Genomic DNA, 19,473 nt, shown 5'->3' on the forward strand with positions numbered 1-19,473 from the left:
TCTTTCTCCTCCGTCGGCACCGCCGAAGGCAGCCCCTATTGAGGGTCACGGAGGCTCGGGGTCCTGGGTTTCTATGACAACACAACACGCAGGCGTTCTGGGAAAGGCGAGGCGACAAGATGCCTGGCGGGAAACACAAATTTCCAGTACGAGCATCTCGAGTTTGTGCTCCGTCACTTTGCAGAAACGCCGGGAACTCTGCCTGACGCACACTCATTGGAGCCGCGGAGTCCGAGAACGCGGTTGGGGGGAGGCCGGGGACCCAAGCTCACCGGCCAGGAGCGAGGGGCGCCCTCCCTGGGGCGCAGTCCCTCGGACGGTGGGGTGGGCGGAGCGCCTTCTGGCTTGGCCCGGGATCCGGCTTCGCGGTCGCGTCAGGTGACCCGAGAGAGCCCAGAGGTCTCCTCAGAGAAGGAAAGCTCATACTAGATGAACTGTAGACTTCGACTTTAACATAAGCACTTAACGGGTTTCTTTCTTTTCCTTTTTTGCCTTCAGGACAGTGTAGCCGCTCAGCCAAATCCTGAACGCCGCTGATTTGTTGCTAGGTTAGCTTTCTGTAGGAATATTTTGAATTACTAAAGTGATGGAGTGATAGGTGGCATTGTTTATGATGTCTCCCTCGAAAACGCCATCTGCCTTGGTAAACTCCGCGTCAACACCTATGGGCAAAAGATTAAAATTTTTATCCAAGGAAGAGACAGGTAAAGTTCTTCACGGATCTCCCAGACACAGTGTTGACACCAGACAGAAATCAGAGGTCATCTACTGTTTCCCTTAATCGGAGATTTTAGGATACCTTAATTAGCTTCGTTTTCCCAATACACTGTTTCTATAAAGCCATTCCTTCAGTCATTCCTTTTATGGTATTTTGTAATCAGTCCTGTTTCACTTTTCCACCTAAGACTGTGATTTTACCCCAAATGCGGAGGAGTTTTATATTGTCTCAAATTTTCCCTATTTTAAATACCAGCAGGTACATGAAACAGTACTTTTTGGGTATCTAGTATATGACCATAAGGAACTTAATAGTGGTGATAAAAGGAAGATAGGAAATTTAGTGCAGTATACAAATTTGTTCTAGGTTTTAGTAGTTAGTAACTCTAAATAAAGTAATTTCTCATTGAAGTTTTCTATTTATATAGAGGTAACAACATGCAGATCTGGCCGAGAATAATCAGCTACCCATATGCTAAACTTTTACATATTTTTGTTTCCTCTGCTATTCTGACGCCATCCTAAACTTTTAAGAGATTTGGTAATGTGACCTTGAGAGGTTTTGATGTCAATCAAAGCATGATACCTCCTTATAGAAATAAACATAAACTACAGTATGGAAGGGCATAGATTAGTGCCAATTCTTCAAGAGGAGTGACAATCCAGTTCTGCTTGATTGACTTACAGATCTTTTCCTAAATTAGGACAAACCCTATTCCTTTACAAGTCCTCTGCCTTACTCTTATCAGTTTTTTCAGATTATTCCACACTCTGCCTGCCTTTTCAGCAATCTGAATTCTTTTAAATCCTACTCAGAACCCGTCCACTCTATACATGCCGCAATCTAATACTATTAATTTCACTTTTGAGCTTAGATAGAAAAAATAACTAAATAACTTGACAGTTTTGAGAAGATTTTCTTTACTACTTCACATCAAAGGGAAAAGCAATATTCCCATTATTTTATGGCTATCCTAATTAATTGAACAAGTGAAGTGAGTTTAATTTTGGAATAATGGAGGTTGATACAGGTTTATGAACCATTGTCTGATGTGTGAGATACGTGTTTCTTTTTCTTAACTAGATGATATTCAGTCTTTAAATATTTACTATTCAAATTAGAAGCAATTCTAAATCAATCAGTTAGAAGCAATGTTTCTCTCTGTTAAAAATGTATAGATGGGATTGGTGAGACAACCTGGGAACCTCTAACTCTCCAAAAACTGTAGTAAACTTTTCCTCTCCATTACTTTCTTAGGACTTCCTGAACTAAGGGAGAAAAAAAATATGATGGATCATTCAAAACCCCTTCCTACTTCCCTTCAGAATGAATTCATCCCCCAGGAAGTTCTTGTTTCTCTGACCTCTGCAGCTAATGCTGGCCCTTGTCCAGAAAACTTACTGCCGCCTAAAAAAATTAAAGCCCCAAAGGTGTGTATATACATATATATAGAGAGTACTTAGAAACACTTATCATTTAGGTATCCAGTTCATTAAGTATTTATTGAAGTGAAGATATATAATCTAGATTGTCTTAAAAATTATTTGAAAGTTAATTTTGTAGTTTGAGGGCCTCACTGGTGGCCCAGGATTAAAGTCTCAGTGCTCTCAAGCAGTAGCTAGCTATGAGGCCTGAGTTCTATCCTCGGCAGGGAGCTGACCCACATGGAGCAGCAGACCTCTCCTGTCTCACCTGCTGCTCCCCTCAGCAGTGTACTTCACTGACCTGCCTGTTCTGCTCCCCACTCTGTTTCTGGTGAATCCTCTCACCATCCCTGCATGTCTGGCTTGTACTCTGACCTCCACTCCCCCCCTGCGCCTTGTTCTACACTTCTTGTATGCATAAATAAATAAGGGTAAATATGTTTTTTACAAAAAATTTAATTTTGTAGTTTGAGAACTAAAATCATTTGCACCAGATGTTTCCAAAGGCAAAGCTTGAATAAATCCATTAGCCTGTTTTTATGTGATTTACTAAAATGATCACTATTACTCTTTGTCTTGATATTTCTCTTTCATTATTAATTGTTCTAGTTTTGATAAACTCATAGTATTGAAGAGGGTGTCTCCTTTTCCTATAGAATATCCAATTGCCTTTAATGTAATTATTCCAAAGGATTAATAGACTTAATATGACTAAAGCGCCCTCTGCTGTGTGATTGTTTTTTGTTTTTTTCCCAGGGTACTCTTCCCCGCTCTGTTGATGGAGTGTGGCAACACCCTCTTCGAAGGAATAAATTCAGATATTTGATTGACCATCCTGTTTCCCTAACAGGAGCTGGAAGGTAAAAAAAGGAAGATAGTGAGGTAGATGCAAATGAATAAGTTATTTTCACAGTTAGCTTTCCGAGGGAAGGGCATGTTTGAGAAAACCCAGAATTTTAGTTTTTTTTTGTAAGTCAAGGTAAACATTTATTGTTCACTGAAGTCTATGACCTGAATTTGATTTTAAGGTTGACAGTGTCTTTGATGCGTCTGTACAATTTGAAGAGGGCACAGGAACCATCATTTTGTGTATGTTTTCCAATAGGTTGGCAATAGGTGCTGGCTCTACCTACTCTGGTTTGTTTAGATTTGCTTTTTTGTATGCTTCTGTGTGCTCCTTACTCCCCTTCCTGGTTGTACCCTAGAAAAGAGGACAGGAGCAGACAAGCAGAATGCCTTTAGGTAGACAGTATAGCTTCTTGATGCAGAAAACCTTGAAAAACAAATTCTTCATTCTTGGTTTTCCTCAAAGTGAACCCTTAATCTTTTTTTAAAAAAAATATTTATTTATGCATACAAGAACTGGGCTACAGGCCAGAAGTGGGGAGGGGGGTGAGAGAATTCACCAGAGACAGAGTGGGAGGCAGGACAGGTAGATGTACTGAAATACACTGCTGAGCGGAGCAATGGGTGGGTCAGGAGAGGTCTGCTGCGCCATGTGGGTCACCTCCCAGGTGGGGGATTGAACTTGTGCTGCAGTGACTGCAGACAGCTTCATAGTGCTGTGCTTTACCCTGTTGTGCCACCAGGGAGGGCCCTGTGAACACTTAATCTTTGCACTGTTTCAGGCCAGTTAACAAATGATATCTGTTGTCTTCATATCATTCCTAAAAATATCCTAAATGTCATAGTTTTCCCTTAAAAATTATGACCTGTTCACTTTCTATCTATTGTCCATTTATCGGTTTTTTTTCTGCCTACACCTTACTGAAATGTCACTTCATCTAAAAGAAATTTTTAAACTTTTACAATATATGGAAGGTTATTTAGTATTTCTGAGTTCTGTTTTCTTCCTTATAATTGACTCACTCTCTTTTATGTATCTCCTAGGGTTATTGCAAGCACAGGTGAGATAATAGAGGCAAGGGCACTTGTTAAACTACACAGTGCTATTTAAGTAAAAGGTGTTAGTACTCAGCTATTTCTTTGTGCTAAGAAAAGTGACAGAAACGTGGTCCATAGGCTTTTGTGTTCTGGGACTTGAGTGTCAAAGTATCTGTACATTATTTTATACCTTCAGATCATGGTTATGATTATTAATAGTAATAATGAGTAGTGAAGCGATGTTGGAAGTACTTAAATAATTCATTAGCTATGCACTAGCAGCACTTACAGGTCAACAACGGACTAAATATGATGGTGGTCTCAATAGGCTACACTGTATAGCCTATGTGTGTAGCAGGTGTGTGGTCTAGATACTCTCCAGTGCTGGCACAATGGTGAAATTGCCTATCAAAACATTTTTTAAAATATATCTCTAACATTGGAGCTGGAAAAGATCATGCTTAGTGAAGTAAGCCAGAAAGAAAAGTAAAAATACCGGATGGTTTCACTCAGAGCAGGAGTGTAAAGGACCAGGGGAGAAAATAATAATAATAATGAACAACTATATACCAGAGACATTTTATGGGGGTGGAGTGGGGAATGGGATCAAAAACAGTGGGGGGCGGGGAATGCACAGGACTATGGTTAATGCACACGGGTGATTTGGTGATGGGAAGCCCACGGGGATTACAACTGAGATGGAAAAAGGCACAAAATGATGAAAAAATAAACCATTATATTATTAAAAACTGTATATCTCTATCATTAAGGGATTCATGACTTCATATCTGAATGCAGCCATAAATTGACATCAAATATTAAGTGATTTCTGACTTGGGGTTTTTCTATGTGCAGGTCTTTGTTGTACCTCCCTGCCCACACCCTCTTCTACCCCCCTGTTGTCATTGTAATCCTTGCAACTGTAGCAAAAGGAATTTTGAAGATGTGATTAAGATTAAGGATTTGGGGCTGGAGAGATTATCCTGGCTTATCAGTGTGGGTCCAATCTAATTGCCTGAGCCTTCAGAAGTAGAAAAGGAAGGCATTTAATGGGTCAGAGAGATGAGACAGGAGGAGGAAGACATTCAGATTCCAGGGCGGGTAGGGGAGAGGACTGGAGAGAGAGGGATTTAATCTGCCGTTGATTTTGAAGATGAAGATAGGAAGAACTTAATACCTAAATCTTAATGTATTGGACCTGAGATTAAAAAAATTTTTTTTTTGATAAGCTGCTAAATTTGTGGTAATTTGTTATGGCCAGTAAAAAATTAATAGATGTGTACACAATTAATATAGTACTCACAACAGGAGGTAACTTGTCCAGCAACTTTAACTATGCAGAGCATAACAGTAAAATACAAAAGAACCAAGCAGATAGCCTCTGAGTTATTTTTGACACCTTCATTTGTCAGAGCTCAGTGCAGAAAGTAAAACACTGTAGATATTTTAAACAGGAAAAAGTGGAATGCAGGAAATTGAGTATTTTTAAAATTGTTGCAAGGGCTAAAGGAGTATTTGTGTGTCTATGTCTTTGGGAACAACTTCTAGAACTGGAATTAACCTCTTATAGAGGTTACTACTTCCAAGGCTGCCACAAAAGTTTTCGGGAGTATTTACTCTTGAGTAGGCATTTAGTCTTTGAACAGTTGTTCACAGATGATTAAAATGGCTTAGTCAACACAGGAAAAGATGGTCTACATCACTGGCCACAAGGAAATGCAAGTCAACTTGCAATGAGACCCTAATCACACTAGGATGGCCATAATAAAAGACAGACAAGAACAAGTATCTGTGAGGATGCAGAGAAACTGGAATTGATATACATTGCTGCTGGGAATGTAAAATTATACAGTGTCTTTGGAAAACAGTTTGTCAGTTCCTCAAAAAATTAAGAATAGAGTTACCATGTGATTTAGTCATCCCACTCCTAGGTATAATTATGCACTGCATAATGACATTATCATCATCAGGGAAATAGTGGAAAATAACTGGTAAGTTAGCAGGAGAAAGCTTTATCAGCTTTCTGAAGAATGTTTGCAGAAGATAAATGGGGATGCTGGGTACAAAAATCAGGTTGCAGGGAAATTTCAAGAAGTCTGATTAACAGAGAGTGATAAGTAGGTAGGTAGGTAGACAGATCATGATAATATGACAGCAATGAATGGTCAAAGGAAGGTTTTTAGAAGGGGGATAATCCTGAGTTAACAGACAAGGAGAATGTTCTATTCGAAGGGGAGAGAGGCACACAGAAGTTAAGACTGATGGAATGAGGGTGTGGGCAAAGTTGAAATCAGGGACATGCACTGAGAAAGAACCCTGGGGAAGAAAATGCATCTTAACCTGAGATTTAAGGAAAGGGAAAGTAAGTATCTGATGTGAATGAGCAGCTTGAGGTGGAAAAGGGGAAGAATGAGGGGGAGATAAGTCTATCACTTCAGCTTCTTAATAAAGTATGAGAAGGTTGTGTGTGAACCTCACCTACTCTTCTCCATTAGCCGGACAAAACCAAAAAACTTATTTTGTAAATATATTTTTCTTATAGGGATATTTCTTTTCTGTATGACGTGAGATATGTTAAAGGAGAGACTAGAGAGGGTGCAGTCTGTCCTCCACGTTCCAGCCATTCATTACAGCCACCTGATGGTGTCATTATGCCTCATAAGGTAAATAGTGGGCAAGTAATTTCCTCAGCCTTTCTCTGCTTAAAAAAGTCATTCCTCAAAATATAAAGCAATATCTTATCAGTTTTTATAACCATTTCTAATTACATCTATAAAAGGATATTTAGTGGGAAAAGATCAAAGATATCTTATTTTAAAATATTTTTCAAACCACACTTACACATTTTAATCTAGAAAATACAGTAGGAGACTAGATTTATTATTACTATTATTTTTTAAGAGAACCACAACTTAAATGCGGAATTCTTACTTTTGGCATATCTAAGGTGGCTATTAAATTCCTGTTGAATATGAAAGCATCAGTGAATTTCTGAATATGTAGGACACATGGAATTAATATTAAAACCATGGTTATTCTCTAATTCATTATTTTTTGTAATTCTGATAGAAGCTCTGCTGAAAGTTTGGTCTTGTCATGGCCACTACTAACATTGTTAGTTCTCTAATTAAAATCTCTTAGCTACTGTCACCCTTAGGGATAGCAGTCAAGAATTGTGCTACTCAGTTTTGTTTTGTTTTTATCTACTAATATTTTTATTCTTGTTATTCTCTTTGTAAGCCAAAGAAACTGACGGATACTTTGATTCCTGAAGAATTTCATATTGTGTCAAATACAGGTGTCTCAGGTTTGGAGTGTTATGATGAGTGAGTACTGTGGCAGCTACTGAATAGCAGCAAGTTAAACTGTTTCCACCTTCCCAGACATAGAAGAACTTAAGAACAGTTCTGTCATGTTGCTAGGCAATGTCTGCCAAGGAAACACTTGGCCTATCATCCTCATAAAATATAAGAAAAGTATAAAAAACTAATGAAAAAGTTGTTACTAAAGGGATATTTTGTGATTAAGATGTGCTGTCTTTTCTTAGTGTTTAATTTTATATTTCAAAGAAAATAGATCTTGGTTTTACATGCTTAACTGTACTTTTTGCCCCCAGATTTATTTATTTATGCACACAAGAGCTAGAAGTGTAGGCCAGAGGTATCTGTGGGTGGTGGGTGGGTAAGAACATTCACCAGAGACAGAGTTGGGGAGAAGTACAGTGGGATCTACTGAAACACACTGCTGAGGGGAGCAGCAGGCAAGACAGGAGAGGTCTGCTGTGCCCTGTGGGTCAGCTCCCTGGCTGGGGGTGGAACTCATGTTGCAGGCTGCTGATGGCTTTGTAGTGCTAAGACTTAACCCCTTGTGCCACCAGGGAGGCCCTTGACTATACTTCTTTAGTAATGGTTTGAGTAATGACTCTGAAAACAAAGGACTAGCTTTCTAAGCTGGAATCTCTTAATGCATTTTCTCGAGTTTAGCTTGTGACAGCTGACTAGTCATCTCCAGTTCCTTGATTCCTGTTCATGGGATTGAACATAGTTTTTTGCGTTTATCTTCTGAAATAGCACTGAATGTTTCACGATTTAAAAGACTACAGCTTCAGGGCCTCCCTAGGTTAAAGTCTCAGTGCTATCAAGTTATTGCCAGCCACTGCACCTCTGAATGAATAGACCATCTCCTGTCTTACCTGCTGTTCCCCTCAGCAGTGTATTTCAGTCAGTCTGCCTGTTCTGCTCCACACTCTGTCTCTGGGAAATCCTCTTACCCTCTGCACCTCTGGCCTGTTCTTTTTTTCTTTTAAAGATTTATTTATTTATGCACACCAGAACTGGGGTACAGGCCAGAGGGGGGTGGTAAGAGGATTTACCAGAGACAGAGTGGGGAGCAGAACAGACAGTTTGATTGAAATACACTGCTGAGGGGAGCAGTGGGTGAGATAGGAGAGGCCTGCTGTACCATGTGGGTCAGGTTCCCTGGCCGGGGATCAAGCTCATGCTGCAATGGCTGCAGAAAGTGTGCTTTAACCCACTGCCCCACCAGGGAGGGCTCAGTACCCCAATTCTTATATGTATAAATCAGTAAATCTTTAAAAAATGAGACTACAACTTTTAGATGAAGTTTCTATAACAAATATCCAGTGTCACTTTCACATTATTTCACACATCTGTTCTTTTTATTTTTATATAACCTAAGGATTATAAAAAAATTACAAGGAACTCCCATATACTCCATCTTGATTCACTGAGTATTTCCATTTTTCATTTTTTGCTTTACCACGCACACACATATACACATACACTTACAAGAGTAAGTCTTTTGGATATTTTTAGCTCCATCATTTGCTTTATATGTATTAGTTGACATTTGCAATCTTGAACTTCAGTTTTAGTTAGTGGGCTGTAATTTTATTCGATTTATATATATATTTTAAAGATTTATTTATTTGTGCATACAGAACTGGGGTACAGGCCAGAGGCTCAGGGGCGGTGAGAGACTTCACCAGAGACAGAGTGGGGAGCAGAACAGGGAGATCTAAGAAGTACACTGCTGAGGGGAGCAGCAGGCAGGTCAGGAGAGGTCTGCCACGCCATGTGGTCACCTCCGGGGCAGGCGGGAATCGAACTCATGCGGAAGTGGCTTTAGCTTCTTATTGCTGTGCTTTAACCCGCTGTGCCACCAGGGAGGCCCTCGATTTATATTTTGATGTTCAATTTCCCCTACATGTGGACAGTGGCTGCTCTGTTAAGGTGGCTCTTGAGTTCTTTGGACATTTTCTCATCACTCCTGGAATGTTCCCTCTCTGACTCGGTAGGGTCTCCAGGTTCATCTTGTATTCCCAACCTCCAGGTCTGCAATGAGCTATGAGTCTCATCTCCAGGGAGTACTGAGTCCTTTTAGTGGGTTATGGTACTTAGGAACGGAGATCTGAATGTTAGGTTTGCTTATTGCTCTGGGAATATTAGTTCTAAACTTTTCTCACACTCATTTCTGATAATTTGTGGCTACCTTCATAGGGCTGTGCTTTAACCTTTTGCACCACCAGGGAGGGCCCTGATGTGGTTTTCATTGTAATACTTATGGAAGTATAATCAATCACTTTCAGAGGACAGCTAGGGCTGGGAGTTAGGAAAACTAGGTTCTAGTTTCATCTCTGCTTCTTATTAATTTAATAACCTATTTATCCACTTTGTTGATATCAATGTTCTTATAACATCCTTCCACCTTTGAAAAGGTAAACTAAATCATGGAAATGTTCATATTGTAACATATTTTGGATTGTAATGAAAGCTCCTAAAAAATGTTCCAAATATGAAAAATATTACATCTGTGACTGTCTATGTCTTAGACTATTTTGGCATGATCTTAAGTACAAAATGATTAATCTATATGATTGCATCAATCTTCTCAATTCCATAGTCTTTAGTTTATCGTGTTGTGATATGTGACAAGCCCAGTGATTATCTTACAGTAACATTTTCTTATTTTATTTATTCTAGCAAATATACTACTCTCCTCACCGACAGTGAAAACAGATTATTGCTCTTCCCATCCATGTAAGTAAAATTTATTTTTGAAAGTGTTTCTTAGAAATAATATATACATATGTATTCCTTTTTCTTGGTAATTTATTATACAAAATCTATTTTAATTACAGAAGAAACAATAATTGCTTACAATTTTGTTTTCTAATTAGTGTTTTCATTTCTTCAATTGTATGTTCAATTTTTACATATTTATAACAGTATTCAAATAATAGACTGATCATTTCAAATTTCTATTTTCCCTTTAAATAGAACACTTACTTAGTAAAATTTGAAGTGTGCAATACATTATTGCTAACTATAGGCATACCATTGTATACAAATCTATAGAACTATTCACTTTGCTTAACTGTCTTTTGGCCATTTTTCCTTATGACCACCCCACACCTCCCACCCCTGGAAACTACCATTTCATTGCTAAGCATTGAACTATTTTAAATATCTCATGTAAATAGAATTGGGTTGCATTTGTCTAAAATATCTAAATGGCTTATTACATAATGCCCTCCAGGTTCATTCACTGAAGACTTCATTTTTTAGGGCTCAATAATACTCCAGTGTGTGTGTGTGTGTGTGTGTGTGTGTGTGTGTGTGTGTATACATCACCTTTATCTACTCATTGTCAATGAATGTATGAATGTTTAGGTTGTTTCCACATTTTGTAAATAGTTTGGCAATGCAGTGAATGTAAAAGTGCTAATATCTCTTGGAGTTCCTAATTTTAGTTCTTTTGGATATACTCAGAAGTTGGATTGCTGAATCATATATAAAATACTTTCATATTTTATATTTAATCATAAGTATTTCTCCATCTTGCTATAATCTTTTTTCTTCTCCCTTTCCTCTCTTCTTTGTCCCTTTTCTTCCCTTATATTGTAAAGTAACCCATGTTAAGAGCTTGGTATTTATCTCTCCATGTTTTTTTCTATGTTCTTAGACTCCTACACAGTGGGTATATAGAATTTTTCCCTGGTGGGGGTGGGATACGTTGTTTTCTTTTTTGAAGGATAGGATCATGCATTTTCATTTTGCTTTTCTTTCTTTTGTTCTTTTTTTTTTTTTTTGCTGTCTTTAAAATTGTCTTGCTGATATCCTAGAAGCATATAGGTCTAATACTTTAAAATGCCATTAATATTCCATAGGTATTTGTTTTCTTTATGTATATTCTCTTTGCCATTTGATCGTGATTATTTTAATACTAATTGACATATGTCTGTTACCTTAATCTTATAGGAAACCTAATAAAAGAGTAGAAGTGGTCCAGCTAAATGATGTGATGGATACTATGCTAGAGAGGGCTGGTGTGGAAATTCAGGAATATACAGGGCCAACCAAGGTAACTGCCAAGAGCAATGTAATCTAATGGTTAAGAGCATGCACTCTGGAGGTAAAATGCCCTGTCATTTGATAGCTGGTAACCTTAGTAAGTCATGTACCTGTCTTTTATTTTCCTCACATGTAAACCACAGCATTGTTGGGATTAAATGAATGGTATAATGAATGTAAGGTATGTGAAATACTATATAGTTTGTTAGTACTATTATTACTGTATTTCATTGAAAATAAAGACCCTTTAATTATAAGACTCTTATTTTATACACCAATAAAAATCACGGCCAATTTAACCATGCTTTCTTACCATTTGTAATTTTAATTTGTACTTAATGGAAAAGCTCTTTCAATCTTTCATAAAGCCCTTTATGAGGCTATTTCTTTTTTGTTTCATGGATTAATTTTATAGATTTGAAGCTTACATGAAAGTTTATTATAGCCATTCCTGTGTAAACTTTCACCAACTGTTTACATTGTGCCCAATATGATTTATCAGTCTGTTTCCCTCTCTATATTCCTTTGCATGCATAGTTTTTTCTGAACCATTTTAGAGTAAGTCTGTGACATCAGTCTTTACCATCAAACATTTCAGAATATATTTCCTATGAGGACATTCTTTTACATGTTTATAATATAATTCTCAAAATCAGGACACTTAACAATAATAATGACAATATTACCTAATATAGTTTATATTAAAATTTTTAATTTTATCCATTGCCCCTATAATGTCTTCTATAGCTATTTTTTCCTCTATTTTTAGATCCCAGGATCACGCAATACTCTTAATTGTCTTGTTTCTTTAGAGAATTATAATCTGGAACAATTCTTTGTTTTAATTTTTGCTTTTTTAAATCTTGATATTTGGAAGACTACAGACTGTTCTATAGAATGTTCCTCAAATTTGGTTTGTCCGATGTGTACTCATAATTATATTCAGATTTTTTATTTTGGGGTGACTTTTTTAGTGCATCATATAAAGAGGAAGGTGATTAGCCATAGATTAAAAAAATAATATGCCATTTGTGTGTTTGTATTTTTAAAGGAAAATAAAGTAAAATAATCTAGGTTTTCTAAAACTTTTCTAATATTGTAATCTAGGTTTTCTAAAACTTATTCACATTTAGAGTGCTTACCTCCTAAAATTGTGTTTACTGACAAGATGCAAGAAATCTTACTCAATTTTCTGCAGATGCACAAACTGCTATATACCATGAAGAAGGAGCAGACCATTTACAATACAGTATTTCATGAACTTATTCGACAAGTCAGTGTAGACTGTGCAGATAGAGGAGAACTGCTGTCCAAAATCAGGTTAGAGCTATTACTGAAGTATCCTAGTTTTCTTTTGAATTTTATATTAAGTTATGTTTAGACTGAATAACAGAAGGCATAAGAGGGAGGACACAGACTGTTTTCATATATGTCAAGAGTTAGATGGTGGAAGAATAAATGGACTTATTCTGATTATTTCTAGAGTACAAAATTAGCATTAGTGGGTAGATGTATTAGGAAGACAGATTACTCTTAATGTAAGGGTTTAAATTTTCAGTGTGTGTAAATCGATTCATAAAGGAGTATATGCCATGCAAGGAATCACAACAATAACTTCTACAGATATTTTATGATTTCTTATTAGGGTAGAATTAGCATGTTATAAGATACGGCCCTTTGAAGTATAGGGTGGTAGTTAGCGTATTTGCAAAGTTGTGCAGTCATTACCATTGTCTTAATTATGGAGTGTTTTCATCATCCCTGCAAAACCCCTTACTGGTACACATTAGCAGTCATTCTCCATTCCCCTTTTTCCCAGTCCCTGACAACTACTAATGTACTTTCTTTCTGGATTTATTTTTTTCTGGATAAACTATATTATACAGTTTTTTAGTACTATTATTACTGTATTTCATTGAAAGTAAAGACCCTTTAATTATAAGACCCTTATTTTATACACCACTAAAAATCACGGCCAATTTAACCATGCTTTCTTACCATTTGTAATTTTAATTTTGTACTTAATGGAAAAAGCTCTTTCAATCTTTCATAAAGCCCTTTATGAGGGCTATTTTCTTTTTTGTTTTATGGATTAAAACAAAAAATGGGATGAAATCATATGTCACCTCTATCATTGTGATGTGTTATATATACTCTTCGTATGTTCGTCCAACCTTGAACTCCCGAGATAACTCCCACCTGTTTCAAGCATGTGTGTGTGTGGTTTGTTTGTTGTTTATTTTTGTATTTTTATATGTTGTTGGATATGACTTACTAATAGTTTGTTTCAGAGAATGATTGGGAATGGATACTGTTTTCTTCAGTTTATGTGTAGGCTTGGCATTTATTCTGTAAATGTTTTGTAGGATTCACTAGTAAATCTATCTAAATTCAGAGTTTTTCCAGTTTGGCTAGTTTGCATCTCTTTAGGAATTTGTCCTTTTCCTCTAAGTTGTTGAATTTATTGATGCAGTTATTTATAATATCCCCTTACTAACTTTTTAATATCCATGGAATCTGTATGATGTTAATGAACTTTCTCATTCTTGATGTTAGTAACTTGTGGAGTTTTTCTTGTTTTATGTTCAGCTCTATCTGATTAGAGTTTATTGATTTTTACTCATCTTGAAAAACTATTTTTTCCCTTTATATATATTTTCAGTTTTCTAGTTTTTTGGTTTGTGCTTTGATCATTATTATTATTTTACTTCTTTCACTTACTTTGGCTTTTTAAATTTGCTTTTGTTTGTCTAGTTTTTAGAATTTAAAGTAGAAATAATGGTCATTGATTTGAGTCTTCTTTTTTAATTTTACAGTTAGTACTTTGAATTTCTTCCTACATACTGGGCTTATAGATTTTAACCATAATACCTTAGATAAGGCCTGGGATGCCAAATGCAGATAAAAAGGAAGAAACCAGAAATAATTTTATGGTTTTGTTATATTCAAGGAAGTCTTTCAGATGCTGTAAAGATATAAGTGTAGAAACATAGTTCTTGTCTTCATAGAGTTTAAGATTAGAATAAATAAAATAAATCCTTTGTTTTACATCTCAAACCTTGTATTTCAAATAACTGACTCTAGTTAAAATTCTCTACAGTTCCTTCACTTGTATGAGCATATGAGGATAGACCAATCTAGATCTATCTCTTTTGGCCTCATTCTCACATATCACTTGTATCTAGTTTCCTGTTTTTTTCCCCTAACCTTAATTTTTCATCTCATGCATCTTTTTCTTCTGCATGAAGTCTTACTTGCCTTCTTTCTTATGCAGAGAGCGGTATGTTCAAATGCTTGACCAAATTGCCCGTCAGATGATTGACTTCTACAAAGACATGGTAACTCAGCGAATGATGGACCAGCGCATTTTAGAAGAATTGTACAATTTTAAGAACGTTATTGAGGAACTGACAAGGTAAACCCTGTGATTATCTTAACCACAGACCAAAGTCAAAGTCATGTCTATAGACAGTAAAAAATATTCAGGGAAAGTGGCACAACTAAAGGAAAGGACTCTACTATCTTATCATTGTTAGCAAGAGAAGAGAAAGGACTGGCCTTAGACCTGTAGCTATAAATGTAGTTACAAGTAGTATATATTAACACAAAATTAGGGCTCTGTGAATATTTGACAGAGAACAGACTCTTTTTTCTTCCTTTCAAGTTAGAGATGTTTATGCCAATCAGGATTGTAGAGCAGTGCCATGACAATGGATGTTAAGGTTCCAGTCCCAAAGAGAATAAGCATTATGTAGCAGTTAAGGTTATTGATCATTTAACCTTGTGCAAGAATGAAGAACATAGGACACACATGTCAGACAATTGGATAGGGCAGCCTGGAGGCCTTGCTGTCAGCATCTATTTCACTCCATGCTACAGGCTCCCTTTCATTTTTGCCTGTCTTTTCTAGCTAGCTTGATTCCATTGCCCAGTCTGCAAGATTCCATCCATATGTCCACAGAATTTCTTGATTTGGTTTAAAGGTCTAAAAACTAGGAAGAGAAGTCAACATGATAAATAAGAAGCTGCCAGAGTATAACCCTAATTTCCTGGGTAGAAATTTGTTGAAAATCTGCAATGGTAACTATAAAATTTCTTTGTTTTATTTCAGGGAGCTGTGTCTGGTTAGGGCCCATGATGTAAAATTAACAAAGGATGCAGAAAAGGCCCACAAGGATTTGGCACAGGCTCTTTTAGATGCTGAAAAGAATGCCAAGTGAGTTACCAGGTGTTGGCCATTATGTCATCCTTGCTTCACATCTTATTTTAAGACACAAAATTTTACAGAAATATTTACAGTTTTGTTTTGTTGTTGTTTTTAAATTGCAACAGTCCCTGCAAGAATTAAAATATATTCTCCAAGCACTGTTGTAATTCACACCTTGTTTTGTGGGAGAGGTTTCCACGGTGCACACCTAAATGTCAAGTTGCTGCGTCATTGGATATGCACTGTCTTGTCTTGCTAGATGTTGCCAGCTGCTCCACAGAGTGGTTGTACTGGGTATCCTCTCACCTATATATTTGCTAATGTCTGTTATCAAACTCATACAAAAAAGTATCTGGTTTTGTTTCTATTTTCTTTTTTTTTTTTTATTTTCAAGATTTTTTTTTTGAAGATTTATTTATTTATGCATACAGAACTGGGGTACAGGCCAGAGGTGCAGGGATAGTGAGAGGCTTCACCAGAGACAGAGTGGGGAGCAGAACAGGCAGATCATGGAAATACACTGCTGAGGGGAGCAGCGGGCCGGTCACCTCCAGGGCGGGCAGGGATCGAACCCATGCTGAAGTGGCTTTAGCTTCTCAGTGCTGTGCTTTAACCTGCTGCACCACCAGGGCGGGCCTGTTTCTATTTTCTTAATTAAGAGTGTAAGCCTAGTTTGTTTTTAGGTTTTCATGAATCTGTGAATCCATCAAGTTTTTATTCTATTTTATGCTGTTCTTTTTTTTTTTTAAGATTTATTTATTAATGCATACCGAAGTGGGGGATGGACCAGAAGTGTGGGGGTTGAGGGGATTCATGAGAGACAGAGTGGGGAGCAGAACAGGCAGATGTATTGAAATACACTGCTGAGGGGAGCAGCAAGAGGGTCAGGAGGAGAGGTCTGCCACACCAAGTGTGTCACCTCCCTGTCCAGGGATTGAACTCATAAATTGCACAGCTCTTAAGGGTATAGACTTTTGAATTTTTCATACAAATATTTGATGATATACAGGTGTGTGATGCACAGTGTGATTAATTTTTTTCTTAGTTACTTTAAACAGATGGAAGCCTCCAGATAGAAGAAAGCTTTAGGAATTGATGCTGGTGGTTTCTGATTTTATAACTATAAGAATTCTGCCACTGATCTTCAATTCTTAAGCAAATACATGGGAAAGATTTGTGAAATATAACCTGTCACTTTACAACTTCTTTGTATTCAATCTGAGAAGGGCTTTTAAATTCTAAAAGAAGCTTCAGCATAAGTTAAAAATAAAAGGTATAAGCTATACATAAAAAAAAGTTGCTAAGAGAAAGGTATTTGATTATACTTAAGCTTTTGGGTAATTGGTAGAGAATTTTTTAAATTTTGTATTATGGATAATTTAAAAATATTGATCACAATCATGGGACTTTGTGCTTTTGATGGAGAATCCTAATTCTATGAGAATAAAACTTAGAAATAAGACTGCTCCATTACTGTTGCTTGTATTCTGAATTTTTCATTATAGTGTTGTTATACCATTGGAGTACCATATTGTAAAAATTCGAGTGACTAAATATAGAATATGGAAAGGTGTTTGGAGCAGGAAATGATTTATGTATTTTTTTTTAAACTGAGATATCATTAGTTTAAAATGTGGTCTAGATGACAAGATTACTTTTCCCACCAGCGCACCAAATGTCCGTACAGTGTGTACCACAACCAATCATCTTCTTTTACCCTTCCCGCCTCTCCTTCATCCCCACTGGTAACTACCATTCTTTCATCAGTTTAAAGTTTGTTCTTGTTTTCTTTATATAACACATGAATGAAATCATAGGTATTTGTCTTTTTCCTGATTATCTCACTTAGCATAATCCTCTGAGGGGCATCCATGTTGTGCCAAATGGCAAGATTTCATCTTTCTTTATGGCTAGCATCCCACTGTGTCTCCATACTACATCATGTTTACCCGTTCTCCTACCATCAGGCACTTGGCTGTTTTCATATATTGGTTATTGTGAATTGTGTTGCATATGTCTTTTTTGAGTTAAATGTTTTCATATCCTTCAGGCAAATACCCAAAGATGGGATTACCAGATCCTATGGTATTTATGTTTTCAATATTTTAGGAAGCTCCCTGTTGTTTTATATAGAGACTGCACAATTGACATTCCCACCAACAGTGGATGAAGGTTTCTGTTTCGTCACATCTTTACCAACATTGACTATTTCTTAACTTTCTGGTAACAGCCATTGAACTTCTAATTTTAAGATTTTTGTAAGATTTACAAATGAAATACCAATATTCTTTCTTCCATCTCACTGTCTGTTATTAATATACCTGTGTTTTTCCTATAATGACCTTATGAAAAGTTTCTAAAGAACAAACTGCCATTTTAAACAAAGTTCATTCTTTTTTTAAAAAAGTTTCTACATAGCTGTTTCTTAATTTTTCTTTTAGAATTGTAGAAGAATACCATGACTTATATACATTGCAAAGAGAAAGAATGGAGAATGATATTAAACAGTTAATGGCAGAAAGAGATATCTGGAGTTCTGCCACATATGAATTAGCCCTGAAGGTAGTTCATCTGAAATTATAAACTTTTTTAAAAAAGATTTATTTATTCATGCGTAAAGAACTGGGGTACAGCAAGAGGTGCAGAGCTGGCAAGAGGATTCACCAGAAACAGAGTAGGGAGCAGAACAGGCAGATCAACAAAGTACACTGCTGAGGGAGCAGGGGGTGGTGAGCAGGAGAGATCTACTGTGCCATGTGGGTCACCTCCAGGATGGGGATTGAACTTGCACTGGAGCCACCACGGGTTGGCTTAGCTTCACAGTGCAGCGGTCCAACCTGCTGCACCACCAGGGTGGGTCCTGAAATCAAATGTTTTTGTTCTAGATAAAGTTTCATATTGCAATTTTCCATAATAAGGGCAACAAATTTAAATGTGAATATGTATATTTTAATTGGTGATTAATATATCCATTATGGACCTTATGAAGGGAAAGTTGACATCTCTTTTTTTGATTCTTCTCTACTGGATAGCTGACTGTTGCCCAATTTGGGGCTTTTTTTTTTCCACCAGCATCTATAAAATATGAACAAGAATTTTTTTTCTGTTGTTTGGAGCAGGTTAAAATTTTCAACTTTTATTTATACTAATAGTAAATTAAGAAAGATGGATATAATGTTCCATTTTGATGCAGAATTTCAAAAGGGACATTGACAAGCCCAGAGGAAACAAATGTGACAGTAAATATATGAGAAGCAAACTGGGAGCTAGGTGTTATTTAGTAGAAGGAAAAGAAAAGACAAATGATTTTCTGTTCTCTGGAGAACTAACCACTGGTAGCAGTTTCATGTTAGGTTTTCCCTAGGTGACTAGATGTCAACTCCCTGAATAAAGGTCTTTCTCTTGTTCAAGTCTACATGTATAGTATCTAGCATAGTCATTCACTGAAAGACTATACAGTTGATTCAGTATTTCAGTGGTTTTCTAAGTATTGTTCAAGAACCCTTGAGGGGAGTCATTGGAACCCTTTCATGAGGTCAATACTAGTTTCATTGTAGTATAAAAACTTTTTTTGCCTTTTTAACTTTCATTCTCGCATGAGTGTACATTGATTTAAGATATTGCAATAGATTGAATGCAGAGGCAGAATATCCAGCTCTGTTCTGTTTAAGGCAGGCATTAATGAGATTTGTAAAACAGTGCTCTTTTCACTAATTTTTATTTTAAAAAGATTTATTTATTTATTTATTTGTACAGAACTGGGTACAGGCCAGAGATGTGGAGAGTGAGAGGATTCACCAGGGATAGAGTGGGGAGCAGAACAGGCAGATTGACGAAGTACACTGCTGAGGGGAGCAACGGGCGGTC

General features: G+C 36.8%; 1 protein-coding gene across 1 annotated transcript in view; it reads left to right on the forward strand.

Annotated features, from left to right (window-relative positions):
* Nucleotides 1-613: 613 nt before the first annotated feature.
* AXDND1 (axonemal dynein light chain domain containing 1) overlaps nucleotides 614-19,473 on the forward strand; it is a 47,872-nt gene continuing 29,012 nt past the window's right edge. Inside the window, exons 1-11 of the mRNA XM_012728973.1 lie at nucleotides 614-704; nucleotides 1,976-2,148; nucleotides 2,899-3,002; nucleotides 6,569-6,689; nucleotides 7,267-7,352; nucleotides 10,029-10,085; nucleotides 11,307-11,409; nucleotides 12,598-12,719; nucleotides 14,674-14,814; nucleotides 15,511-15,615; nucleotides 18,048-18,168. Coding sequence (XP_012584427.1) covers nucleotides 614-704; nucleotides 1,976-2,148; nucleotides 2,899-3,002; nucleotides 6,569-6,689; nucleotides 7,267-7,352; nucleotides 10,029-10,085; nucleotides 11,307-11,409; nucleotides 12,598-12,719; nucleotides 14,674-14,814; nucleotides 15,511-15,615; nucleotides 18,048-18,168 — 1,224 coding nt within the window. The remainder of the gene's footprint in view (nucleotides 705-1,975; nucleotides 2,149-2,898; nucleotides 3,003-6,568; nucleotides 6,690-7,266; nucleotides 7,353-10,028; nucleotides 10,086-11,306; nucleotides 11,410-12,597; nucleotides 12,720-14,673; nucleotides 14,815-15,510; nucleotides 15,616-18,047; nucleotides 18,169-19,473) is intronic.

The sequence above is a fragment of the Condylura cristata genome, unplaced genomic scaffold, assembly GCF_000260355.1.
Source record: "Condylura cristata isolate star-nosed mole 26May11 unplaced genomic scaffold, ConCri1.0 scaffold00024, whole genome shotgun sequence".
In the NCBI taxonomy this organism is placed as follows: Eukaryota; Metazoa; Chordata; class Mammalia; order Eulipotyphla; family Talpidae; genus Condylura; species Condylura cristata.